Raw genomic sequence first — 24849 nt, 5'->3', positions numbered from 1 at the left:
GTTAGTTGCCCGCCCCATCTTTACCCAATTTCTCTTAATTTCCTAAAGGAATTATTTACCATAGTCAGATCATTAACAATCCCAAAAACGTTCGACAATCCATCTCAAACCTTTTGCCAATTGCTCGCTCATGATTCCTTAGACAGGGTTCAGACTATTAGATGTTGTTGTATTCTCCATTCTGCTTCCTGCTTTTCTGACTCAATGGGAATAGCAGAATTGATATGGTTCTACATCAGACCGCTTTTAAGCGCTTTCTTCCCCACAAGACTTTCTTCTTATGCATACCTTAAAAAGTGAATCACTGCTCGATGCCCTGCCCTGTTAATCTTGGCCATATGATAGATGCTTCCGGCAATGGCATCTGTTCTGAGTGACTCCATGCAATCCAGTGTTGTTCCACTGACACTGAAGTAAACAGAGGTCACCCAGTCCATAAAATAGTCTACACTTGATTATGTCAATCCAACTAGATGAAACCTATTTCCGAACTTCATAGAGTAACTCTTTGAACATGTGGTCCTTGGGGTAAATCATGACCATTCCAAGTTATCAGGATTTCTTCATACGGTAAAGATTTGATTCTAGGTAGCATAGAAGAGAGAGTCATTGATGGTGTCTGTGCTTGACATTCTATGGCAAAGAGCTTTTGATCCCTATGTCATCATCCTGCTCTTGTACTGTCTATCGGAACTGTTCGGAAATATCAATTAGGCAACTTTAGTGACTCTTTTGGCAGAGGCAGGACTTCAAGGCCATAGCGTGGACCAGTTCATTCCTGTAGAACAACACTAAGGACCTGATTACCAGTTTAGCAGTGCAGCGCTGGGTAACCCGCCTCTGCACCGCCAAACCTGTGCTGAGACCGCCCACCAAATTTGACGTTTCCTCTTGTCTGATGGGATTTTTTGGGGCGTTCCCATGGCTGTGTCTTTAAAAGCAGGCACTGCTATGGGAACGTCAAAAACAGTTCCTGCACAGCATGGGCTGAAAAGCCCATGTCGTGCAGGAACTGGAATTCCTGCACACACGGGGGCACATGTAAACCCTAGCAGAGGGGAAACTACTAATATGCTGCGGTCCCGCCAAGCATATGGATGCTTCCTGACTGCCCCAACACTGCCAGGGAATGGCGGTTCCTTGGCAGCTGTGGAGGGAGTGTGGCAGTCCTACCGTCCATCTCATAATAGGGGGGTGAGGAGACCGCCACCGCCGCGCCCCTGTGAGTCTGGCCGTCCACTGACCATCAGACTCATAATCAGCCCCTTAGTGTATTCAGTTTCCCTTCCTCTCTTCTGCTGTCCATTTTCACTCTCATGTGAGCAACTGAGCTACTTACTGTTTAATTATTTTTTAATCTTTATATGCACCCCTTCCACTTTATATCCATTCATTTCGACCTTTAGTTCCTGATCCTGTGTCAAATAGACGAAATGTAAGGTCTTCTTGCAATTATTCTTAAAACTTCCTGGTAGCAAAAGCTTGATAGATGAACATGCACTGGGAAACATTGATAAAGCAGGCCGGATGGTGGTCCGCAGCAATACTGACCTCTGGAACTCTTCATTCTGGCTTCACCTCTACCATTTATTTGGCTCTACAGGTCAATGCCATTGCCAGATCGTTTCCGTCCTACTATTCAGTTAGGTTGTGAAGGTACGTCAACATCTAGCCATATGTAATTGGCAACATTCTCAAATGTTCTGCTTGTTGGTGGTGTGCTCCATGGTCTTGACTCCAGCCTTCAGAAATGAGTTTAGTTGAAAACCAGTTTGTTTTCAAGAAACCACCACCAGGCTCCTTCAAATTAAGACAACTAGGCTAATGGTTCATAGCCTCCAGGCACAACACGCTAAAAGACACACAATGACTCCATGCCATTGAAAGATATTTTTTCCAGTGCTGTGATTTTATTCAAATATGCCATGTGTACTGGAAGTTGTAGCTTTGATTCACCCCAATGGAATCGATTCAAGTACTAGATTCCAATGGCTTATGAAAATTGGTGTCACTAGGAAAAAGGAAGCCATCATTTAAACAATTAAACATTAAATTAGTTGCCTTTTAATTTCGGTGATTTGTATGGATGACCCGGTTAATCACTCCATCCTTGACAAGTGCCTGCCACACATCACTCCCAATATTGTGTTACTAAAAGAGGCGTTAAACAAACAACTCAAGAGTGGAGATTTATCAAATGTTTAACATGTTCATTTCCAAACATGGAAATGTTGATTCCAAAATAACGAGCAAAACGTAACAAACCGGCCATTGCGAGCGGCAGGATTATGTGCTAATTAGCCGCATGCCATCAAAGATGAGAACACTAAAACACGAAGCTATGCCATTTCTTAGTATGAGATAAGATAGAAAAACACCGGAGAACAGGTAATCTGATCCAATGATAAGTCAGGAGTGGTATTCATTTGCCAGGGTTCATTGTGGTGGTGAACATTTAGTGTATGGTATGCCTCCATTGCACTTAACGGTGAAGTTGTACTGTTCAGTTTCTAGGTCGGAACGTCAGTCTTGTGCCTACTAAGCATTGTACTCACTAAAATGATGTCATGATGTTAGTCTTTTTTTCTGTTTGGAAAAACTCACTAAGTGCAGCAGTGCTTAAAAAATCTACACATGAGGGTAATGGAAGGAGGGAAAGTACCAGATGAAACTAGTGGCGGTTGGTTGCTTTTGAAAGTGGTGTGGCGATCAGCTGGATATGTCGACTCCAGGAATGCCCTTAGGCACAACCCCAAAGCTCTTAATCGAGGTCCATTATAAACAGTGTTTATAAGGGGCAAGATTAAGAGCTCTGAATTTGCATCTGAAGGCCGTGCGAGTTTCTCACACTGCCTGGCAGTGTGTAAAAATAATCAAACACTATGTTACATTTTTTTATTGTACTCACCTACTCCTCTCCCTCCGGTCGTACAATCTGTGGCAATAAGGCATCAAGAGGTCTCTGAGCCAACTCTTCTAAGCAATACAGATGCTGCTCTCATGCTGTTAACTAGAGAAGTTCCTGGATTGGTGGGAGTGGGTTGGCTCAGCACTCCTACAGGCTCTGGAGGCCTGTGCCTGCTCTCCACCCAACTGTCTAAGACAGCTCAGGTTGGACAGGTCTACAGTGCGCATGTCAGGCTGGCCGTCGCAAGACAGCCGGCCACAGTAACATATGCATTTGAAACTCGGGCACCACTCCTCCCCTTCAGCCAGTCAACAGTAATGTCCCTACCCCAATACTTGGCTCGGGCTGGCCGGCTGCCCTGAAAAATGAAATGGTAATACAATAATTAAATTTTCAGTTCTTTTTTTGTGTCTGCTGCTCTGGGCGTCGCTCCTCAGCCCTAATGGAGGCACCGCCACTGCAACATTTATTGAGAACAAAGTGTGTTTTGGAAAGTCAGAAAACCCCACACCATTTTCCTTAAATACTGATATTGGTACTCGTTTTTATAAAAAGTGATAGTGTCAATTTCTTTTGCATTTTTGTTCAAAATGTGTATTTCTTTTGTTTCCTTTTGCAATGACATGGCGAAGGACGTGAAAGCCGGAGGACTCTCCTTAGATGAGACAAGTCCTTTGATGCAGGCCTTCCTCAAGTACCAAGACGCGCTTTCTCTGAATCCCAGCAGCTGGGTTTACAACCTGCATGTGGGACGGCTGCTGTTGCTACAAGAAAAGCACAAAGAAGCACTGACGTTTCTGCAGATGTCACTGTCTCAGAAACCTGACCAGGCACTCACAAGGTTTGGAATCAAAATGTTTGTCAGTCAGTCAATCAATGTTCTTTGTTCAAGATTTAGATCTACCAAAATGTCCACAAGATATTTTAACAGCATTTCATAAATATAATACACTTAAGTACAACTTTAAAAACCATTAGAAAAAATCTAAGTTATTTTGACAGATGATTTCATTAACTGGAAAAAATAACAATTGGCAGGCTTCATCCACAGTGCATACATTATGTTTTAAAATAAAGGCCTCAATAGTTGACGACTCTGATAGTGCAGTGCAGCACATGCAAATCATACAGTATTGACCTCCTGTATACCCTTGTTACAATAATCACATATTGTACCCTTAACCGGTGTCCTTGGCCACTTAGTGGTTAAGGATTTTAAGGGGAGGATATTCAATCGTAATAACATCAAGAAGCAATGGATTACATTATCAAGGTTCCAAGTCACATTTTTTGGTAGTTTCTTCTCAATACACGAGGCAGTTGAAATTTTTAGTCCATGCTTGAATTTTAATTTCTTTTATAAACATTAATTTTCATGAAATGGGAATCAGCAAACCGGTGGAAAGATCACACGCAACTATTGAGGCCCTTGGACGTTAAATCTAATGATGTAATCTGCATATAACAACCTCGGCAGGGGATGACCCCCCTGTTCTTGAGGGATCTACCTTGATGCTATAGAAATACTGAGGCGAGTCAGAGATATATAGAGAACTATACTGAGGCCACAAGACACCCCTGTTTTCAGTCCATTATTGGTAAGGATTGTAAATATATATGTAAGGGCTTTAGATCTTATGTCACTTCTTGTGATGCCACTTCCTGTAAAGTCGTGGCTTGTGATGCCATTGATGTGCTGTCGTACGCCGTGATGTCACTTCCATACTGCCTATCTAGGTTAGTCCCCCCCCCTTCTTGTTTTAGGACTTGTGCCCTATACGAATCGTATTTTTGTAGCGTATCTAACATCAAAATACTTTGCTTGCCTATCCATAGAGATTGCAATTAATGACTCTTTCTACCTAATAATTTTTTTAGGCCTTCAGTGAGTTTTACTGTTGGCCTTATTAAACCTCACTGTCTCCTCGTTGTAGTTCCATGAGCTCACTCCTGCCAGTGGGAAATCTAACCAAAATGAGAGGACTTAGTGGTCACTAAAAGAGTTGTCAGTTACATTCACTTCAGAGATTTAGCTAAAAACAGGATAAAGGACAGTTAAAACATCGATGATAGATAGCCCTTTTTTAGGAATGTATATATATATGTATGAGGAATATCATCATCAATTCTACCATTCACGGCCAAACATTCTTGTTTTCTCAACGAGTCCCAGAGGATAAGCTCCTCTGTCTGTTTTTATTTTTTCTGGTAGTGCAGCGGGGGTAATTGTTATAGCCTTTTCCCTATCTAAGTCTGCAAATACCCTTGGTGCCTGGTTGTACGGTTTAGAGTTAGGATCTCCTTTTAATATTACTTGTTCACATTCCTCCAGTTCCATAATCTCAGTTATTAATGAAAATAGTGCTTTAATCAAAGGGGTGCGAGAGGCATTGGGGGATATATACATTTACAATGATCAATGATTCACCCAAGCATTGCCGACAATTCCTGCTAATTTTAACACCTTGGCCTAGATTTGATGTGTGAATAATGCTATTATGAGACAAACTATGCCTATTCTTTAATAGTATTGCTACTCCCCACTAGCATGTCCCCTCCTATAGGGATAAGCTCGACAGCTAAATATATAATAGTTGTTCATGTCACAGTATGTGGTTTGACAGGTTTCCTGGATATAAATAATGCCAGCATCAAAGCTATTTAAGAAAGCTAATTTGTTTTGATCAAAAGAGACCTGCCATATTCCAGGAAGCCACTTTTAAATCATTATTATTTACTCTGATGACTCATGTTTCCAAAAGGGCTATTGAAATTGAGAGCGCCATCTAGCCAGTTTCCCCTTCTGACCTCATCCCCTAGCATCAATGAGAATCAGCTCAACTTCCGTATCTAAGAGGGATACCCACCTATCATACAGACACTACCATAGATTTTGCTTTCTCCAACATCACCTCTTTATTAGGGATAGAGGACATAGCATTCACTTAACAACCATCATCATCCTTATTTTGAAGGCAATTGCATTTATCATTTCTAAGCAGGAAAGGGATGCCATTGATACCACTGCTGAGAAAGTAATTTCAATTTAGCAAAATTAGATTCACTACTACCTTTGAGTTAAAAGTGACTCTCACTATAGCCTGAAAGCGAATTCAGTATTTGAACTAAGTGTATATTACTACTTTGCACCATCCTCAGTACCTTTTACATTGGAGAAACAACTCAACAAAAAGATCTATTTATTGGTGCTTCCTGATCGTTAAAATGTACAATACAATCCTAAATAAATGGTACACTTCGGGCATAAGGAATGGTTTGTACAGATGGATTTTTCATACTTTTACCAATATTACTGGTCATACAATGAAAAGGCCTTGGCTTGCAGATTAAGGGGGTCAATCAAGTGAACAGAAGTAGTTTCACCATTTGGCGGACCATCAATTATTCGGACCAAATCAGCATGTGAAGCACATTCTACCAATACAGTGACCGAGTCATTGCCAGAAATCACGACTGAAACATTTTTATCTGTTTCCTTTTCCTTTATTGGCATCTATATTGGAGCAAAGCCTAATTTGTGAGACGGTTTTTGTATATCCTTCATTGTTTTATTTCGTTTTCAATTTGTTTCCACCATTTTTCAGGGGGGCTTTCAGACCTGGCTTTCAAAGCTTTATTGGCCACTTTGCCCTGAAAGACTGGGTATAAAGTGCCCTTATGGCCTGTGTCGGAGGAGTCAGACATTAAGTCACTTGACTCTGAAGAATGCAAACACAAGGAGATGATGGACGGAGTGCTGAAACTTTTTAGACTCACCCCCAATCACAGATCTGTGTTGAATCCATCATCGTTCTTTAGCTCACTTCGCCACCCTAGTTCAGACACAGCTATATGCAAATCAGTCTTGGCCCTGTGCCTCAGGGGACAAGTCCTGCCCGAACTGCCAAGCCATGAAGCCCAAAGGGCAATCAAGTAGGGTTTTTTAGACAGTAGGTCTCCATCCTCTCTCTATTATGCCTCTTATTGCAACTCTCCTTCCTTTTTTCACACTGTGTTTGGCCTGCGTGGGACCCAGAGCCCCTGCAGGATGACTTTGGATTTAAATTATTTTTCTGATAAAGTACAATTGAAGAGACACTTTTGCCCACCTCTTTAGATTTAACTTGTGGATTTGAATTCCTGGCACAGTCCTCACCTTCATTACGAACCAGCTATTAGAAATTGCTGATAGGGAATCCAAAAGAGTTGCTTACAGACTTTTCTGTAACAATAGGATAGAGGATAACATTATTTCCAAACATTGTAATGATTCAGAGTACAGAGTATAATAAAGCAGGGATTGAATTGCAGCCCTTCAGGGCATTTAAGTGAAGAGATTAATTTCTGAGTGGATTGAACTTTGTTTTCGTGCCTACTCTTGTAGATATCGTCCTTCCAGAGTGCAGCTTTCTAGCCATCATTAGGAAACTTTTAGCGATCTTCATAGTCTTTAAACTTTAGACTTTGGTATTTAATTACCTCTAAACCACCTAAAGTGAATTTGCCTCAGTAGGCAAAATATGTTTTGCTGACAGGCTCTAGCTGCAAGCTAGTTCTTTTCCTCTGTGCCCTTCCTATGTTTCGGGCCTTTTGGTGGGCTGGATTTTTATGTTTTTTTGCATAGTAAAGTCAGCATTTCATTCTTGCAGGTGACAGTTTCATTTCGGTTCCTGGATAAGGTATCCACGGGGCCAATTATTTTTCTTTTGGGAATAGGGTACAAGGGAAGACATTGGGTCATCCTTTGCGTGCTTTGCTCACGCAGTGAACACCTTTAAATGTACCTTGTGATTGGAGAGGCACCCAGGATTCAATAGTAGTAGACCCTCTGATTGGATCAGCCTATCAATCAGAGATGATAAAAGTCTGACCTTAGCAGTCAGTTGTTGTTCAAGACTGGTCTATGATTCTGAAGAAGCGGCTTGCACTCAGTCCATCCAAGGAAGCCAGCCGCAACCTACTGTGTGAGGTAAGAAACTTGCTCACCACGTTTGGAACTTGAGAATGTTTTCTCTATGACTGATGGATTATGCTGCAAAGGAATGTGCTACTTTGATGAGGAGCAAGGGAATCAGCAGCATCAGTCAGAGAACCAGCAGTGGGAATCCAGTAAACTGTGCAAAGACATCAGGCACCTGTGATCAGATGCCTGGTGCCACTAGAGCAGTGTCCTCACTCAGGACAGGAGGGCACATCTATTGCTTTGGGTGGGGGTTATGGGGCTGATCAAGAACCTTTTACTTCCCATCATATGCTGAAACAATATCCTTTCATTACAATGATTGGTATCATGGGTCTAGCGAATGAGAGTAACCCTGTGCAACATAATCTGTCAGATGCAATGCTAATTATGTGTCCACATGTTACCTGTGTTTTTATAGTGTTTAACGTCTAGGCGCTATAATACTGTTTGGGGTCAGAACTCTAGCCCAGAGGGTTGTAGAGACATCTGGTTTTCCCTGTTTATCCTAGTTTTATGTGTAATATAATTCTCTTGCGTGTATTGAAGTACTTTTCTTTTATAAAAAAGTAAAGCTCCAACTGGACATTGATTTTATCGGCTGGGTATACTGATAGAGCGCGCAAGTCACCCAGCTAGGATTTTTTTTACTAATACTCACTTGGGCCCATAATTTCTAATCCTTTACCTTAACATTATTTAGGTAACTCACGCTCTACTATCAGTATATTTTGTGATTCTATCTCTTAATTCCTATATCTATAACCTAGCAATGTAGATACTAGAAACCTAAGCACATTGGATCAGGGAGTTGAGTTTTTAAGTCAGGTACTCAAGAACATTTATAACATTTGTAAAATGAAATAACCACAGACTCTGGGTAGGTTCAAACTTTTATCTAATCATCATCATCATCATATGTCATAAGCAGAATATTGAAAGCAATGAGACTATCTATAATCAAAATCATAAACAGCGTATAGCTATGAATAAGATAGAGTATGCTAATCATTTAGAAACTTGAAATAAAGGGAAGGTAGAAACAAGGAACATGCTAATTTTAGAACACAGACTTTCGCAACTTGATTAAAAGGAGGGTAAAGAAAAGGAACATACTAAACCCAAAGACTTTCGCAATTCAGATGGCAGTTTAAAGAGGAACTTATTGCAATTTGAGATTTAAATTAGCTCAATACTATAGGGAAGGTAAGATGTGGAGCATACTATTAAATTCAGTTTATCTCCTAAAAGGGAGGGTGAGAAAAGGAACATATACTATATAGAAACAATTTTGCATTTGTCTAAAGGTGGGTAGAAAAGTGGAACACACTAACAGTCAATGAAACACGTGAAAGTCTCATTTACCAAGGGACGGGGAAAGAAACGGAACATTTGCAAGTAAGCAAACTTTGCAAATTCGGGTAGGGTAAGAGATAGGAATGCAAGATAATAAATCAACACCCATACAGACTTATATTTACCTAGGATAGAGTGAAGACCAACCCTGGCCACGGGTCAGTTGGAAAAGACGGGAAGAACCCAAAGGACTTACGTGCCAGTAGGCGAGCAGGTGCAGCTCATGGGCAGTCAGGACAGGATAACCCCAGAATTTGGATCAGGACCGGTTCACCAAAGGTTAAGACCAACACCTGCAGCTTCGGTTGCAACGCCTGCGCTACTCCCTCTTTGCAAGGAATACGCCAAAACCCTGATTGGGTTATAACTTTTATCAGCAAAGTGCTTCGCCAGCCCTTTCACTTCCCAAAACCCCGATTGGGTTCTCGAACCCCCGACAGAGTGCTCCGCAGCTCTCTGTATCAGTCACCTATTGAGTGCGTTGGGTCAGTGACAGGTCAGCTATTCGGACAAGTCGGACAATTTCTCTAGCTAAAACTACGCTAGTTATACTGTTTTTCAGGGCAGTGTACCACCCCCCAATGTTGCAAGTGTAAGGATCCCCAATTTTGATTGGACAAAGGAGGAGGACAAGTCATCACACCGCCTAATATTTCAGAATTTGCCGTCTCTTATTCAAATTAAGGTTCCCGCCCATTAAATTTGGGTCCTCATGATGTCTTCAGTTCACATAACAATGCATGTTCTATTTACAAATACATTGTATTCGTCTAGAGTTCATTAGGTGAAGTTCCCAGCAGCATCTTCTCAGTCAGTCAGCTCCTTGGCGGGGATTCAAAGGTCACTGTCCTGGAGACTCGCGGATCTCGCGCAGACGCAGTTTCATTTAAGATGGAGTACAGCGTAATATGACAGGCCAAGTTTCAAAGTGTAACATAAAATGGAAAAGAAACAGTTTTAGAACACAGAATAAATATTTTCACTGTATACCATGAATCACTATACTATACCCATTACTTTATAATAAACTATAGCATTAGGATTAAGCAGAACGAACAGCTTAGCGAAAGCAGTAATGCAAGCTTCAAGCATATGAGAACACAGAGTAGCCATCTTAGCTCTATTGCGCAAGTGCAAACAGTTTTCCACCAAGACATCGAATACGTCACGTCACATGGGTATGACCGCCGCATGCGCAGTCTAAATTCCTGCGTAGCAGCGGCCATTTTAGGTTGCAAGCGTATTAATATTAATAGACACATAAGCAAGCGTCTCTCGGACACCCAAAAATGTCGGACTGTTGCGTGCTTATCTAGGTTCCTGATCGATACTGTGACCTTATGCCCCTATTCGGCTATAAAGCCCTTTATTCCCTATATTGGCATAACCGTTCAAGTACGATTTTCTGAAAAGTCATCTCTGGCCTCACACGAACAGAGCCACATTCCAGCATGACTCTCTGCTACTTCCTTTGCGACCAATTAGTGCAATGACAGAGCAGCAGTCACTATCTGATATTCCTAGATAACACTCCGAGTTCTTCAACAAGATAAAAACTTAGCAAACCTGGAAATCCCCGCTTGCTATGTTTTGATTAGTAATGGAACTCTAATGAGCAACTGATAACTGTCACTTCCTAGTGACATCTTTAATTGACGTCTTATGTCCAGCAAACTTGCGTCAAACCCGGCACCTGTCAGGTATAAATATTACCAACGTTGCCTTAAGCAAGGAGCGAACCTGTTGCTGATGCCAGCTGCCTGCATGACCCCGTGTTGGTAAAAACTAGCACTCTGTCGCTGCAGCCTGCTATCCTGTGGTGGTGAAGCTGCTGATTACCATTATCGCCGCTACAGCGCGAACTATGGTTCAGTACGCTTGAGGAGCCGTGCAGCCGTCCTCTGCGAAGACATCCAGCCCAGCTGCCCGCGGACGCTGTCACCCCTCCTTCCTCGACGCGCTGAGAGAAGCCGCTGCCTTTCTCGTGCAGAGAAATCCAGTCCCGGCGCTTCCAGTTTACCCTCGCGGGTGACTGGGATATCGAGAGAGACCCCTGAAGGAGATACCAATCCTCCATCATTCTATTCAGAGGTATGGTGTTGACTAAACCCTTAGACGAGAATTCTTGAAACAAACCTTGGCAAAACCAACTTAACTTAAGCTACTTACTTACTCCCCCTTCCACGTGTTAGGCTTAGGTCAGGCACACTGGGGTAGGCTTAGTTAGAAGCACCAGTTGAGTATGTTAGCCTAATGTATATATGACTGTATATATGTTTTATTACTTTTAAACCATTGTATGGCTAAGAAACCATATCAATGCTTTTACAGTTCTATTTCGCAATACTTATCTTACTGTACGTACTTTTTATAATAACAGTTATTGCAATTGTGGCAATACATTTCTCTTGTACGAGAAGAAAGACTGTTCAATAAATGTTAAACCCTTTATTGATACACGCCCGTCTCTCTATTCTCTACATACTGTGAAAGTAAACTGCACTAGACTGACTGAGTGAAATCTATGTCTATTGTTTCACACGACCCTAGAGATCGACTCTTGATCTGAGGAGCAAAGTTGTCATGTTGAACGGTTGTTGGAAAGCTGAATCCCTTCTTGTCTGTGCCAAGGAAGCTGATCACTTCCTATGCAGAGAAGAAAGTTTCCAGTGACCTCTGAGCTAGTTGGTAACACAACCCAATTAAGTTTAGCATAGTCAGTGGAGGCCTGGAATATCCGCAGTTCCACGTCGATACTACTGTTTATGTTATTCCAATGCGCAGGGCCTAGTGGGAAACTAGGAACTACACTACATGGCGCCCTAACGTTTGGTAAGGCGATAAACTAACGCAAGACTTATAGAGTAACTCAGTCGTGCATATTTCACACCCCTTTCTCCCGTAAAATACTCCAATAGACGTCTGGAGTGGGTGAAAGGTTAAAATCCGCCCGACCTTAGTAGGAAGAGATTCCTATGTAAAGCTCTGGTTTATTCAACGTTGAAGGATACAGTGTTCCAAAATATTGTGCATCTAATCTTTGTCTCCTTGGAGACCTACTCTGCAAACCTCGCATTTTTACAATGCCAGAAAACGGAACCTCTGGGGCCGCAGCAGATGCGACTCAGCAAGGTCCCGAATACACAGACCCGGGTGCTATTATCATCCCGGTCCAGTTAAGAAGATCTATAACTTTAAAACTTATAGAAAACGGACTGCCACCTCAAGGTGGTACAGTAATTTTCGTGATAGAGGCTCACGATTATCGGCAGACAGAGGTATTCTATTCATGGATAAACTTTCCAGCGGTAAACGCTATAACACAAGAGTTTCACTATTACAAAATAGATGAACCTCCGGATGAGTACGCCCCTTTCGAGGAGGTTGAAATTCCACTTAAATTTCAAGAGCACCTGCTCTGGTTTAATGGCGCCCTAAAACACAATGATCAAATAACTAGGCTCGGTCCACTAGGTAGACCAGGAGCCACGTGGCCGGTTCTAGCCAGCTACACACCACATCCTGACATTGCAAGAATGTCTAGAGAAGAGCTGTTAGCACAGCTAAACACATTAATAAAAATATATAGGCAATTAGTCCAATATGTAATGCGGACTGCAACAGTCCAGCCAGCTGTTAATGTACCACAGCTGACCCCTCATCAGGGGAACACAAATAAAATTACACCACAGAACATACAGTCATGTCTTGGTAAAACACCCGTAAAACGGGAACAAATTCCTTTCTGGTTAGCCCAGAAAATCACTCAAATAGAGGCAGTATTTCCTGATACTACCCCTATTGAGAAACACAGAATCTTGACCATCTGCCTTCCTATGGGAATCGCACCACACGTGGAGGACTGTGACACTTGGGGTACAGTCTTTGCTTCCATTTACACAAAAACACACGGTGTTCCGTCTATGGCGGTAATACCAGAAGTGCTAAAACAGATTCAAAATGAATTCGGTCCAGAACCCGCTTTAAATCTAGGTATGAAATTACTGAAAGATTTCAAGCAGGTCACGGCTATATTATTAGCCAACATAAAGGGAGAAGCAGCATCTGTGGCGATTCGCCAGAAGTTGAGGGAAACAGATATAAAAGATCCTGTTGAGCTTGCAAAAATCATAGAAAAATGCTATGAAGAATTAGGTAGAGACAGCTTGGGTGGGAAACCAGTTAAGCCCCAACTGCTCGAAAATCCTGAAAAATTATTTATTAAAAATAATTTAAACACTCCTAAAAAGAGCTGGGATGGAAATAAACAATCCACTCCCAAGGAAAAAGTTTTCCAGTCCAGAGGAAGGTCTCCTCGACGGAGGGAAAGAACTCCGACTCGAGAACGCCAGTCTCCCCAGAGGGAGCCCTCTGAGAAAAGATATAACCTTAGAAATAGGGATAATATAAAAAAACCTGATAGATATCAAAGTATTGATACACGTCCCTCTCGATCTTTTCCACAGAATTCGGAAAGAAGAGGACGGTCAGACCCAGGAGAGCACACCAAGTCCAAAGACAAGGAACCTGCTCAAAATAAGAAATCTCAATTTCAGAAAAAGAAGGTAGCCAGTATTAGAGTAATCAACCATGCCGAGAATACTGAGGACACAGTTGAAAAACGGGGAGTGGGCATTGACAATGTTGGACAGTGCAGCAGAAATCAGTATAGCGCGCAAGATCTTGATGAGTCATCTGGAGACAGTGGACACGAATGAATTCATTCAGGTTGAAACTGCCGACGCCAGACTTAGCGAGCCCCATAAAATATACGAAATAACATTGCGTATAGAGGGTGATAAGACTAGGAAAATTAAGGGTCTATTTTGGGATAAGCTCTCAAAAGGCTATGATATTCTGTTAGCTGAAAAAGATTGGCCACCAGAGTTTGTCAGGGAGTGCCCTCGTGGCGAAGAAGTGATTATGCCTGCCTTCTCGAATCACATTCCGATTCATAAAAAATACACATATGCAAGGAAATGGGCAGTGGCCCAGGCACCTGCATTATATAAAAATCATGTAGGATGGGATGAGGATTCACCGCCTCACAAAATCCAACTAAAAAGTGAACCAACTGCCCAACGGCAGTATCCCATAAAGCAAGAAGCTAAAAAACAAGTCAGGGAGATCTTAGATCAACTTGAGTACCAGGGGGTGATTGAAACATGCACCTCTCAAATGAACAATCCTTTGTTTCCTGTCTCCAAGCCAGACAATTCATATCGTCTAGTTTTGGACTACAGACACCTTAATACATGTTGCAAAACTTTTGCAGTACAAAACTCGCATAGTGCAGCCCTAATGAATAACATAGTTAGGAAAAAGTACAAAACGACATTAGACATTTCTAATGGTTTCTTTTGTCAAAATATTGCACCAGAAAGCAGGTACTTGACCGCTTTCTCCGCATTTGGGTCACAGAAAAAATTCTGTCGACTCCCACAGGGGTTCAAGAACAGCCCAGGACTATTCTCAGCTAGGGTAACAGAGTTACTACAAATCTATGATGATGAAGCATTGTCTTACGTAGATGATATTTATCTCACAGACGACGACTTGGATACTCACTTGAAAAGAGTGAACACCATTATACTTGGGTTCGCAGCAGAGGGTTACAAATTCAACTTTAAAAAGTCCCGAATTGCCCATCTGACAGTACTGTTCTTAGGGTACGAATTATCAAGTGAAGGGAAAAGCCTAGCGGACAACTTCTTAGAGAAGTGCGCTGTACTCCAAGCTCCAAAAACGCTGAAGAATTTACAATCCATACTAGGTTTTCTGAATTTCGGAAGAACTTACATACTAAATTACGCAGAGAGGGTTAAACCTCTCTACGAACTAATAAAACCTGATTTAAAACAAATCAATTGGACTCAAAAACACACAGAAATTTTGAGATCACTGCAAACAGACATGTTAGCAAAAACAAAATTAGATACACGTGACAACACGATCGATCTTGTAATCCGAGTCATCCCAGGAAGATGCGGATTCACGTACCTAACCTCTAATGAGGGAGAAAAGGTACCTATTTCAATTAAATCTCACTTGTACACACAAGCAGAAAAAACATTCAGTCACACAGAAAGAACTGTGAACGCTGTGCAAATCGCATTAGCAAATGAACGAGAACTAGCACACGGCAAACGGATTAATATCCTTACAGCGGAATCCGCCTTCGAGGCGCTATTCAGCCCAGTAAACCTGCCTACAGTGTCACTGGACCCGAAATGGATACAGTGCATAGATTCTCTTGGAGCGGAAGACGTGAAATACTATTTCGCCCCGCAATACAAAGAACTGAATGATTTAGAATATGAAGAAGAATATCCTCTGCCAATCGAAATCCTGCCTCTCCCACAATACGCCTGTATAATCTATACAGATAGCTTTGTACAGCATTTCAACGTAGAGAGAAAATCCTACGATGCAGCATGTGCGATCATTAAAGGTCGTTGGCTGTGCGGTAAATTCAGACCGAAAGTAACAAAAACTGAATCTGTAAGAAACTGTTCGGTTCAGAGAACTGAAATCAGATCTTTAAAGATGGCGCTCGAAAATGCAGAACGCGAATTCCCCACACTTATCGTGTGCGATTCTCATTTTTGCGTCAACTCTTACAACAATAAGCTACAGAGTTGGATTGAAAACGACTACAAAGATGACACAGGTGCCACAATAAAGCATAAATTGCTCTGGAACGAGGTAGCTCTTTTAAGTAAAGAACTACAAAAGACTCACGTGATTCACGCACAGAGTCTTCAACGTGATGGCGTTCACGTTGCAGGGAATTCATTGGCTAATAAAGCCACCGCGGAAGCAACTAACCCGGCTCCCGTAGCCACAAAAAAGCGTACAGATAAGTACATAGACGGGGAAACAATGCTGGCAGTAAAAACGACCGTAAAAGGCGACTGTGCAGCACTACCCGTAAACTATCCACTCAATTATGCATACATAGTCGATGCAAACTCCGTTCCTTTTGCTCGAATCCCTGGAGTGGGGGATAGAGTAATTCCAAACATGAACAGGAGAATATTTTTAATAGCAGACGCACACATGGGTTTGGGTCTACGGCACAGAGAGATCAAGGAATCACTGACTGAATTACAATCAGTATTCTGGTGGCCGGGAATGAGTGTAGAACACCAAATATATGCAAACAACTGTGAAAACTGCAATAGGGATCGCAGTAGCGAACCCTGCTACCGGCTACCAGTCAGAAAGAGCGTAACGCTGCCTACACCCCATCCTGCGTCCTATTAATAGTTAAGACGAAAAGCACTTAAAAAAAATGAGGTCCCCAGCGCTCGGCTGACGCTAGAACGGTTATAAAAGATTAGCGAGTCCATATCGGCACATACGCAATTACCACGTTCCATTCTGACCAGGGTCCTGCTTTCAGCTCTCGAGCTTATGAGGAGGCCAGGGCCAGCATGGGAATTGGGTTGTGGTATTCTTGTCCGTCGCACAAGTGTGATAGAAAGAAAAAACCGGGACATAAAGCAATCTATAACAGCGAAGGTATTAGGTTCAGGCGCTGGGTGGGTCAAACATTTAATAAGTGTCCAGACTAGTCTTAACAACATGCCAAGAAATTCTCTAAAAGGTTTCAGCCCATACGAACTATTGTTCGGAATTAGAATGAACGTTCAGGACCTCGATAGTCAGATGTCAGTGGTACAAGCAGAAACAAAGCAGTTTGAAGTAAAAGACCGTTTGGCTGTTTTACAGGAACTGAATGAAACAAGAAAATCATTAAGCAACATAAAGTTAAAGCAACAGCCAAATACCACTGACGAGGCACCACCCGCAACAGCCCCAGCAAGGCCTGTCTGGATTCCAAAGATTGGGGATCTAGTCAGAGAAAAGATCGCGGTTAAGAAGGAATTTGGGCCTTCTTACAGAAAAGCAGTACCTGTCTTAGCAGTCACCGGAACAAGATCAGTTGTGCTACCGCCCCTTGCTGGTAAAAAGGAGAACAGAGTCGTGTCCATCGATCTGGTAAAACCACAAGCATGTGGCCTATAATCAACAGTAGGCCCAGTGGACTCCCAAGAAACAACAGAATACCCAAACTTGCAACAATCCAAGAGGTTCAAACTGAAAGACTAATCACATTCGATCAGCCTGCAGTGCACAATGAAGGACTATGCAATAATGCCATGGAACTCGTGCCTCTTGAAACACAGATTGAAACAGTTTGTCAAGAAACAACACCAGTCTACACTAATGTGGCATCAGAAAGTGCTACGGAGAGACAGATTGAAAGAACAATCCCATCAATTGACAGAACTGCCTCTGGTTATTTCATCAACTTCGACAACTTCTCTGAAGATTTAAATGACCCCGAAGTGATGCCAGAAACAAAAAAGTCTTTTAAAGAAAAAGCAACGGAACTCTTTCATCAATTGAAGGAAATCTACCTAATTTCCCCTTGGCTAGAGTTCTGGTTCGGTCTAGGTGTATTTTTCCTCCTGCTTTGGCTCATCATGGTACTGTGTTTGGGAAAATTCATTGAAGGAAAATATATTACAATGGACACAGCAAATCAGAACATCAACCTAGTCCTGAAACCACACAGATCATCCCACGTGAAGAAAAGAGAACTGTCAACTGTAAATGTCACAGCAATTCCAATACCTGGTGGGGTAGTATGGGAGAAAACAGACTATGAGATCTATGGTCCGGTCGAAATCCTGAAGTATCCTCATCAACTAAAGGTTTCCTTAAGTGACTTTGTGACACCAAGTACATTCTCTGATGATTGGGACTTTAACAGTATTAATGACACGATGTCTGATTTAGTAATGTCAGCTAGATTCACAGATCATGATTATTTACAAGGTTCATCTAGTTATGAGCAGTTATTCTGTTACACCCATTATGGGGATCATTACTTGCATAAATCTGCACAGCCTAGAAATGTTTTTATGTATAATCAATGGGAACATTGTTCTACACCACCTAAAAGCAGTTCTAAAACATTTTTTGAGAAATTCAAATACTTCTCAGGGTTTAACACCAGTGATGCAGAAACGTTTTATTACAAACTGTTAGATAAAACAGGAATGAAAACAATGCTGACAAATTCTAAATTGATATATTCAGAAGCATTTTATGACAAAATGATGACATTTGGTTTTGATTATTGGAAAAATAATATTGAAACGAAAACAATTTGGGGTACAAAAGATTGGCAGGTGCAAGGCATAGAAGCACTATTTAGAACCTGCATGATACCAGAACAAATGTTATTTTTAAATGACATTGTACACCAAACATCTTGTCTTGGCCTAGCTAAGATCAAAGACCTTAAAACACCGTCTATACCAAAGCCAATACCTGAAAATGCAACAGCTGATATTGAGTTAGACGTGTCACAAATTTTACATTTCAACAGAACACATCCTGATTGGAAAAAGTGGTTAATCTGGCCTACAGACACAAATAGCTGTCAAGATAGGTTCCTGAATAAAACACAGGGTTTAAAAATGACCAGATTAGACCCTAGATATTCCCAGAGACAACATCCAGGGATTATAACAACATACAGTGTAGGGAAACTCTGCCTAGAATGGCTAACTTCATCCACACTGGCTGAAATTAAGCAACACTTGTCTTTATTAAAAGATGGTGCTGATTTGCGCGATTTCATTCTTGGACCACGCAAACAGCGTCAAAAGCGTTTCATAGCGACCAGTATCTATGCTGCTTACAACGAGGCTTGGAAAGTAACGCAAATTGAAACTGCTGAAAAAATACGAGAAATTGATCGTATTAATTTGGAGAAATCACTTTCTGTAGTAGACAATGGGTTAATGACTCTGTCTTCCAGAATATATTCTTTGGACAATATTGTATCCTCTGCCTTTGATGTGATAGACAGAGATTTGCTAATGTTACAACATGGCCAGTCTCAATTACGCTCTATTATAGAACTAGGCTGGACGCTGCAAAATCTTCGTTCAGGCTATGTGCCTTGGCGTTTAATCAACACAACGTCATTATTTTCCAGTTTTAACCTTACTGATAAACAGATCAGTTTGGCACAGAAAGGAGCAGACTATACAATCTTGAGCATCGAGAAACTCGAGAGATTATCATTGACAATGTCAGAGAGCCCTGTCATTGAATGGATAATACACGGAATTATCACAATTCCAATAACAACTTTCCGATTTCATAAATGCCTTGAGTACATACCTGCTGGCCAATATGAACAATTGGGTAAGGGATATGTAAAATCCGAATGGAAATTACCATACACTCATTCTTGCTATAGTGACAGCGACAAAAATGTATTTCTTAGTGGTGACAACTGTAAACACTCACTAAGCGGTATACTTTTGTGTCAGGGTATTAATTTACACGGAGCATGTGATGGAAATTCAAACAACCTTTCATGCCACCAGCTAGTCACACCTGCAACTCAGATAGAGCCCTTCTTTATGCAACTCGCGAACGGGAGTTACATTCTTAGAACGGATCACAGGTGCTGTGGCCTCGCGCCAGGGAAAAGTTATCTAGTACAAGTAACGTCCATGGTCAAATGTTGCATGCAAGCATTGTTCCCGAGCGGGCCTCCAGACATAGTGACTCCCCTCTGGCCTCGTCTGAATCTCTATTCTATACGAATTGATACATTAAGCAAAATGAAATCTGTACTTTTACAGACAACAGTGCCTATAACGTCATCTAAAGAGACGTATGATCTTCTAGTCGCAAGGACGGCTACTGAAGTCCATGACCTTTTATCAACAAATTGCCCCGTGCATTTCGTAGAAATGTTCAGCCAACTCCTTAACATGTCTAGTGCAACAAGCATCCCAGGCATATTTAAGACAGTCTTTACGGGACTGCTAACACCCTTCCAGGCAATTTTGGGAATCTTTCCTAATTTCGTGCACTCCATTTTTGGTGGTATTCCACTATTTTTGGGACTCATCGCAGGGATTCTATTTTTGACCATCCTGCTACGTTATGGCAAGCCTCGGCTCAGACATAGCTCCCATGGGAATGGAAGAGACAATCCTAGCAATGCGCTACAGGGACAGGATAACTAACGTCCTCGGATTGGCCAGGCTAAGAGATCTAAATATGACCTGGTTCCTTTCATTCAGACCGATATGGCAAAATTGCATTTTACCTGTGCTACGGTGTATGCTTTGTGGCGAGGAATGCGTGTTGGACATCTGTCTTTCACTTCCATCAGCAGTACCAATGGACGTCGATACTTTGCTAAGTCCAATAACGGCTCACGCATTGTGTTGTCCCCAGCGGCTACCAATCCTGATGACGGCATTCGTGGAGACTCCTGTACTACAGCCAAGTGGTAACAGTGGAGCGAGTGACAAAAGCAACATCATCCAGGTACAACGTTCTGTGAGCATTGCTGGTCCTGCCTTCGATGACAGCAATCATTCTCACACCTGCCAAGTTACAGCGCTATCTAATTTGGTTGAACTATCACCTGATTTTGTAGACCAATTCTTTGCGAGCCTGTCTGATACGATGTTCTCACCCATAGAGAAACAATAACTTTTGAGAAGCTTTCCGACACACAGCGTTCCCATGAACTCTGAATTCGGCCTTCAGTTTTGATCAACAAAAACTGCCAGGAGCTTTGGAAAATCTATTTTCTTTGAATTGGACAATTTTTCTAAAATTGACCTTTTTTGGCACGAACAATTCTTTGCTTAACGTAAAAACTATTCTTAGAGAACAGAAGCTTCACACTTCTATTTCTAAACACATCTAGAGACATAACAACATAACACCAGCCTCTAGCACACATGTTATTACAATGCATTTTTATGTGATGATTTATCTCGCATTTCTTCTGTCAGAGATACTTCATGTGTAATTCTTTATGCAATCGTTCATTGATTTCATATGCAATACCTTTTGAATGATTACTATGCTTTAAAAAAAAACGTACAGTACCTAAATTCCATGTATTACAAGTACGCCTATTTCAAATGCATTTATGTATTTTGGGGTGGGTAATGTTACACATGCATCTTATTGCTTAGTTTTAGTAATTTTGATGGACATGTAGACGTGGAGTGGGTGTTGCGTGCTTATCTAGGTTCCTGATCGATACTGTGACCTTATGCCCCTATTCGGCTATAAAGCCCTTTATTCCCTATATTGGCATAACCGTTCAAGTACGATTTTCTGAAAAGTAATCTCTGGCCTCACACGAACAGAGCCACATTCCAGCATGACTCTCTGCTACTTCCTTTGCGACCAATTAGTGCAATGACAGAGCAGCAGTCACTATCTGATATTCCTAGATAACACTCCGAGTTCTTCAACAAGATAAAAACTTAGCAAACCTGGAAATCCCCGCTTGCTATGTTTTGATTAGTAATGGAACTCTAATGAGCAACTGATAACTGTCACTTCCTAGTGACATCTTTAATTGACGTCTTATGTCCAGCAAACTTGCGTCAAACCCGGCACCTGTCAGGTATAAATATTACCAACGTTGCCTTAAGCAAGGAGCGAACCTGTTGCTGATGCCAGCTGCCTGCATGACCCCGTGTTGGTAAAAACTAGCACTCTGTCGCTGCAGCCTGCTATCCTGTGGTGGTGAAGCTGCTGATTACCATTATCGCCGCTACAGCGCGAACTATGGTTCAGTACGCTCGAGGAGCCGTGCAGCCGTCCTCTGCGAAGACATCCAGCCCAGCTGCCCGCGGACGCTGTCACCCCTCCTTCCTCGACGCGCTGAGAGAAGCCGCTGCCTTTCTCGTGCAGAGAAATCCAGTCCCGGCGCTTCCAGTTTACCCTCGCGGGTGACTGGGATATCGAGAGAGACCCCTGAAGGAGATACCAATCCTCCATCATTCTATTCAGAGGTATGGTGTTGACTAAACCCTTAGACGAGAATTCTTGAGACAAACCTTGGCAAAACCAACTTAACTTAAGCTACTTACTTACTCCCCCTTCCACGTGTTAGGCTTAGGTCAGGCACACTGGGGTAGGCTTAGTTAGAAGCACCAGTTGAGTATGTTAGCCTAATGTATATATGACTGTATATATGTTTTATTACTTTTAAACCATTGTATGGCTAAGAAACCATATCAATGCTTTTACAGTTCTATTTCGCAATACTTATCTTACTGTACGTACTTTTTATAATAACAGTTATTGCAATTGTGGCAATACATTTCTCTTGTACGAGAAGAAAGACTGTTCAATAAATGTTAAACCCTTTATTGATACACGCCCGTCTCTCTATTCTCTACATACTGTGAAAGTAAACTGCACTAGACTGACTGAGTGAAATCTATGTCTATTGTTTCACACGACCCTAGAGATCGACTCTTGATCTGAGGAGCAAAGTTGTCATGTTGAACGGTTGTTGGAAAGCTGAATCCCTTCTTGTCTGTGCCAAGGAAGCTGATCACTTCCTATGCAGAGAAGAAAGTTTCCAGTGACCTCTGAGCTAGTTGGTAACACAACCCAATTAAGTTTAGCATAGTCAGTGGAGGCCTGGAATATCCGCAGTTCCACGTCGATACTACTGTTTATGTTATTCCAATGCGCGGGGCCTAGTGGGAAACTAGGAACTACACTACAGGACGAGGGGCAGATTAGTAAAACAAAACAGGTTGATTACTTGATAAATATTAATTCGAGGTTCATGAGTTCAAGCAAGTCGCTTCACGTGCGAATACTTGCTCCATCAATCCCCTCTTTGATGATATTTACAATCATCACAATTAATGGCACCAGATGCCAACTTTCACATTTCACCCATTTCAATCTCTTCAAACTTTCTATTTAGCTTTTTCTCAGCACCTTTATTGGGAATGAGAATTTTTCATTTTCTTATAAATCTGATTATTAATTTCTTCTAATTCGAGCTCATCGACATTTCTTTTTACTCCTCGCTTATTCGCAGCATATTTCTTTTTGTGCTTTCGACATTTGCAGCAAAATATTATGATGAACACTAATAAACCTATTCCCGCTATTGGCATCAGTATTTTACTCACAAGACTCTTACCTAGATTAGAAAACCAACTACCTACAGAGGAGAGACCATCAGTTAATCTCTTCCAGGCACTATCAACCTCCAGTGGTTTGAGCTCTCTCTCCAAATTAGTAATGTTTTTCACGTACTTCTTGATTTTAACACTTTTGTCTGGAATGTAAGTACAACAATGTTGCGCTTTCAACATTCTACAGACTCCGCCCTCTTTTGCCAATAGAGTGTCAAGAGCAAGTCGATTTTGTAAAGCCATAGATCTGATCGCAACCAATTCGGTATTGACCATCAGGAAACCTCCAGCAGTGTGAGTTGATAACCAATCTACTTCTGTTGAAAATTTGAAGATTCTGTGTGTTTTCAGAGCCACTCCCCCTGTAGGTATCAATGCACTAAATATATCACCTATTATTTCTCCCAACACTTTCTCTATTACTACGTATTAATCCGTTAGTTCCTTCATTGCTTCCAGTGACTTCATTTACATGGTATATCTTTGGGAAGACAATACCAAAATAACAGCTTCCATACCAATGGTCTGGTAATTTGAAATAAGCCTTGTTCCCACCTATATAATAGATTCCGGGAAACACAGGTTCTGACCCATTTTTGAAACCACAACCCCCAATTACCTTGTAATTGTGTTCACGTTCACTTGACCCTATGAATATGTTATTATAATAACTAGTCTTCTCTCTGTGAAGACAAAGTTTCACCTTCTTTTCGAAATCCAGCAACATAGCAGCATTAGCTCCACCATTTGATGTGCTTTCTATTCTTTCAGCCCATTTAGGGATTTTCTGATTCTTATCCATTGCTTTCTTTTGGAAACTTTCTCTTCTTTTCTCTGCCATATTTAGAAACATTTCCTCTTCTTCGTGTAATGAACATGTCAAATTATCTCTGTGTGCCTCACCTAAATCTATTGTACCTATAGTTAGAAAGTATTCACCCATATAACGTGTTACATCACTCTTAGTATGTACAGGATTTAGGTTACTACGTAGAGGAAGTTCAGAAAATATCACATCTGAGTTAGAGTAATAATACTGTAAAGGTCCTCTCTTATAGAATAAACTAGCTAAAATACTACAGGAAATTCCATATGTTAGTGGCAAGTGATGGTATGTCACACCCTCAGCTACTGAAGTAGGCAGCTTCATGCAGACGTAACAGTCTTCTATCTCCATTGCTTCTACGTAATGTACTAAAAGGTTTGCAAATACATTTAAATGAGTTCTGTTCTTGATTCTATTATAGTGCAGTCCTTCCTCATCTGGTGCATCTAAGTCCATTCTAGTTTGGCTAAGGCTAAGTGCTTTCTCCTGTGTATCTACTCTTTGTGGTGTATCTTTCGTTTGCAGCTTTTCTGTGTCCGTTGTCACTGGCTTGGTAGGGTATAAATTAGTATCTCTACTCATCATGTAAGGAATAGTTATTGTTAGTCCTATCCATAGTATAAGTACTAATGCTACACTACATAAACATACTTTATAGCATGTTTTAAAACAACTTCATCTCGGTCTTCCATTCACAGAGGAATCAGACATTTTGACTCAAAAGAAGCTTCAACCCCTCTTTGTAACTTTGCACAGGTTGCTTACTTGATTTGATAGTGCCATT

At 41.5% G+C, this 24849-nt stretch overlaps 1 protein-coding gene across 1 annotated transcript in view; it reads left to right on the top strand.

Moving 5' to 3' along the window:
• Positions 1-24849, top strand: part of LOC147708987 (uncharacterized) — a 540404-nt gene that overhangs the window by 299822 nt on the left and 215733 nt on the right. The window contains exon 11 of the mRNA XM_086927584.1: positions 3541-3749. Coding sequence (XP_086783710.1) covers positions 3541-3749 — 209 coding nt within the window. The remainder of the gene's footprint in view (positions 1-3540; positions 3750-24849) is intronic.

This window comes from Lissotriton vulgaris, chromosome 6 (genome assembly GCF_964263255.1).
Source record: "Lissotriton vulgaris chromosome 6, aLisVul1.2, whole genome shotgun sequence".
NCBI classification, from domain to species: domain Eukaryota; kingdom Metazoa; phylum Chordata; class Amphibia; order Caudata; family Salamandridae; genus Lissotriton; species Lissotriton vulgaris.
Note: the sequence above shows the minus strand (reverse complement) of the source record. Positions and strands in the feature narration are given on the sequence as shown.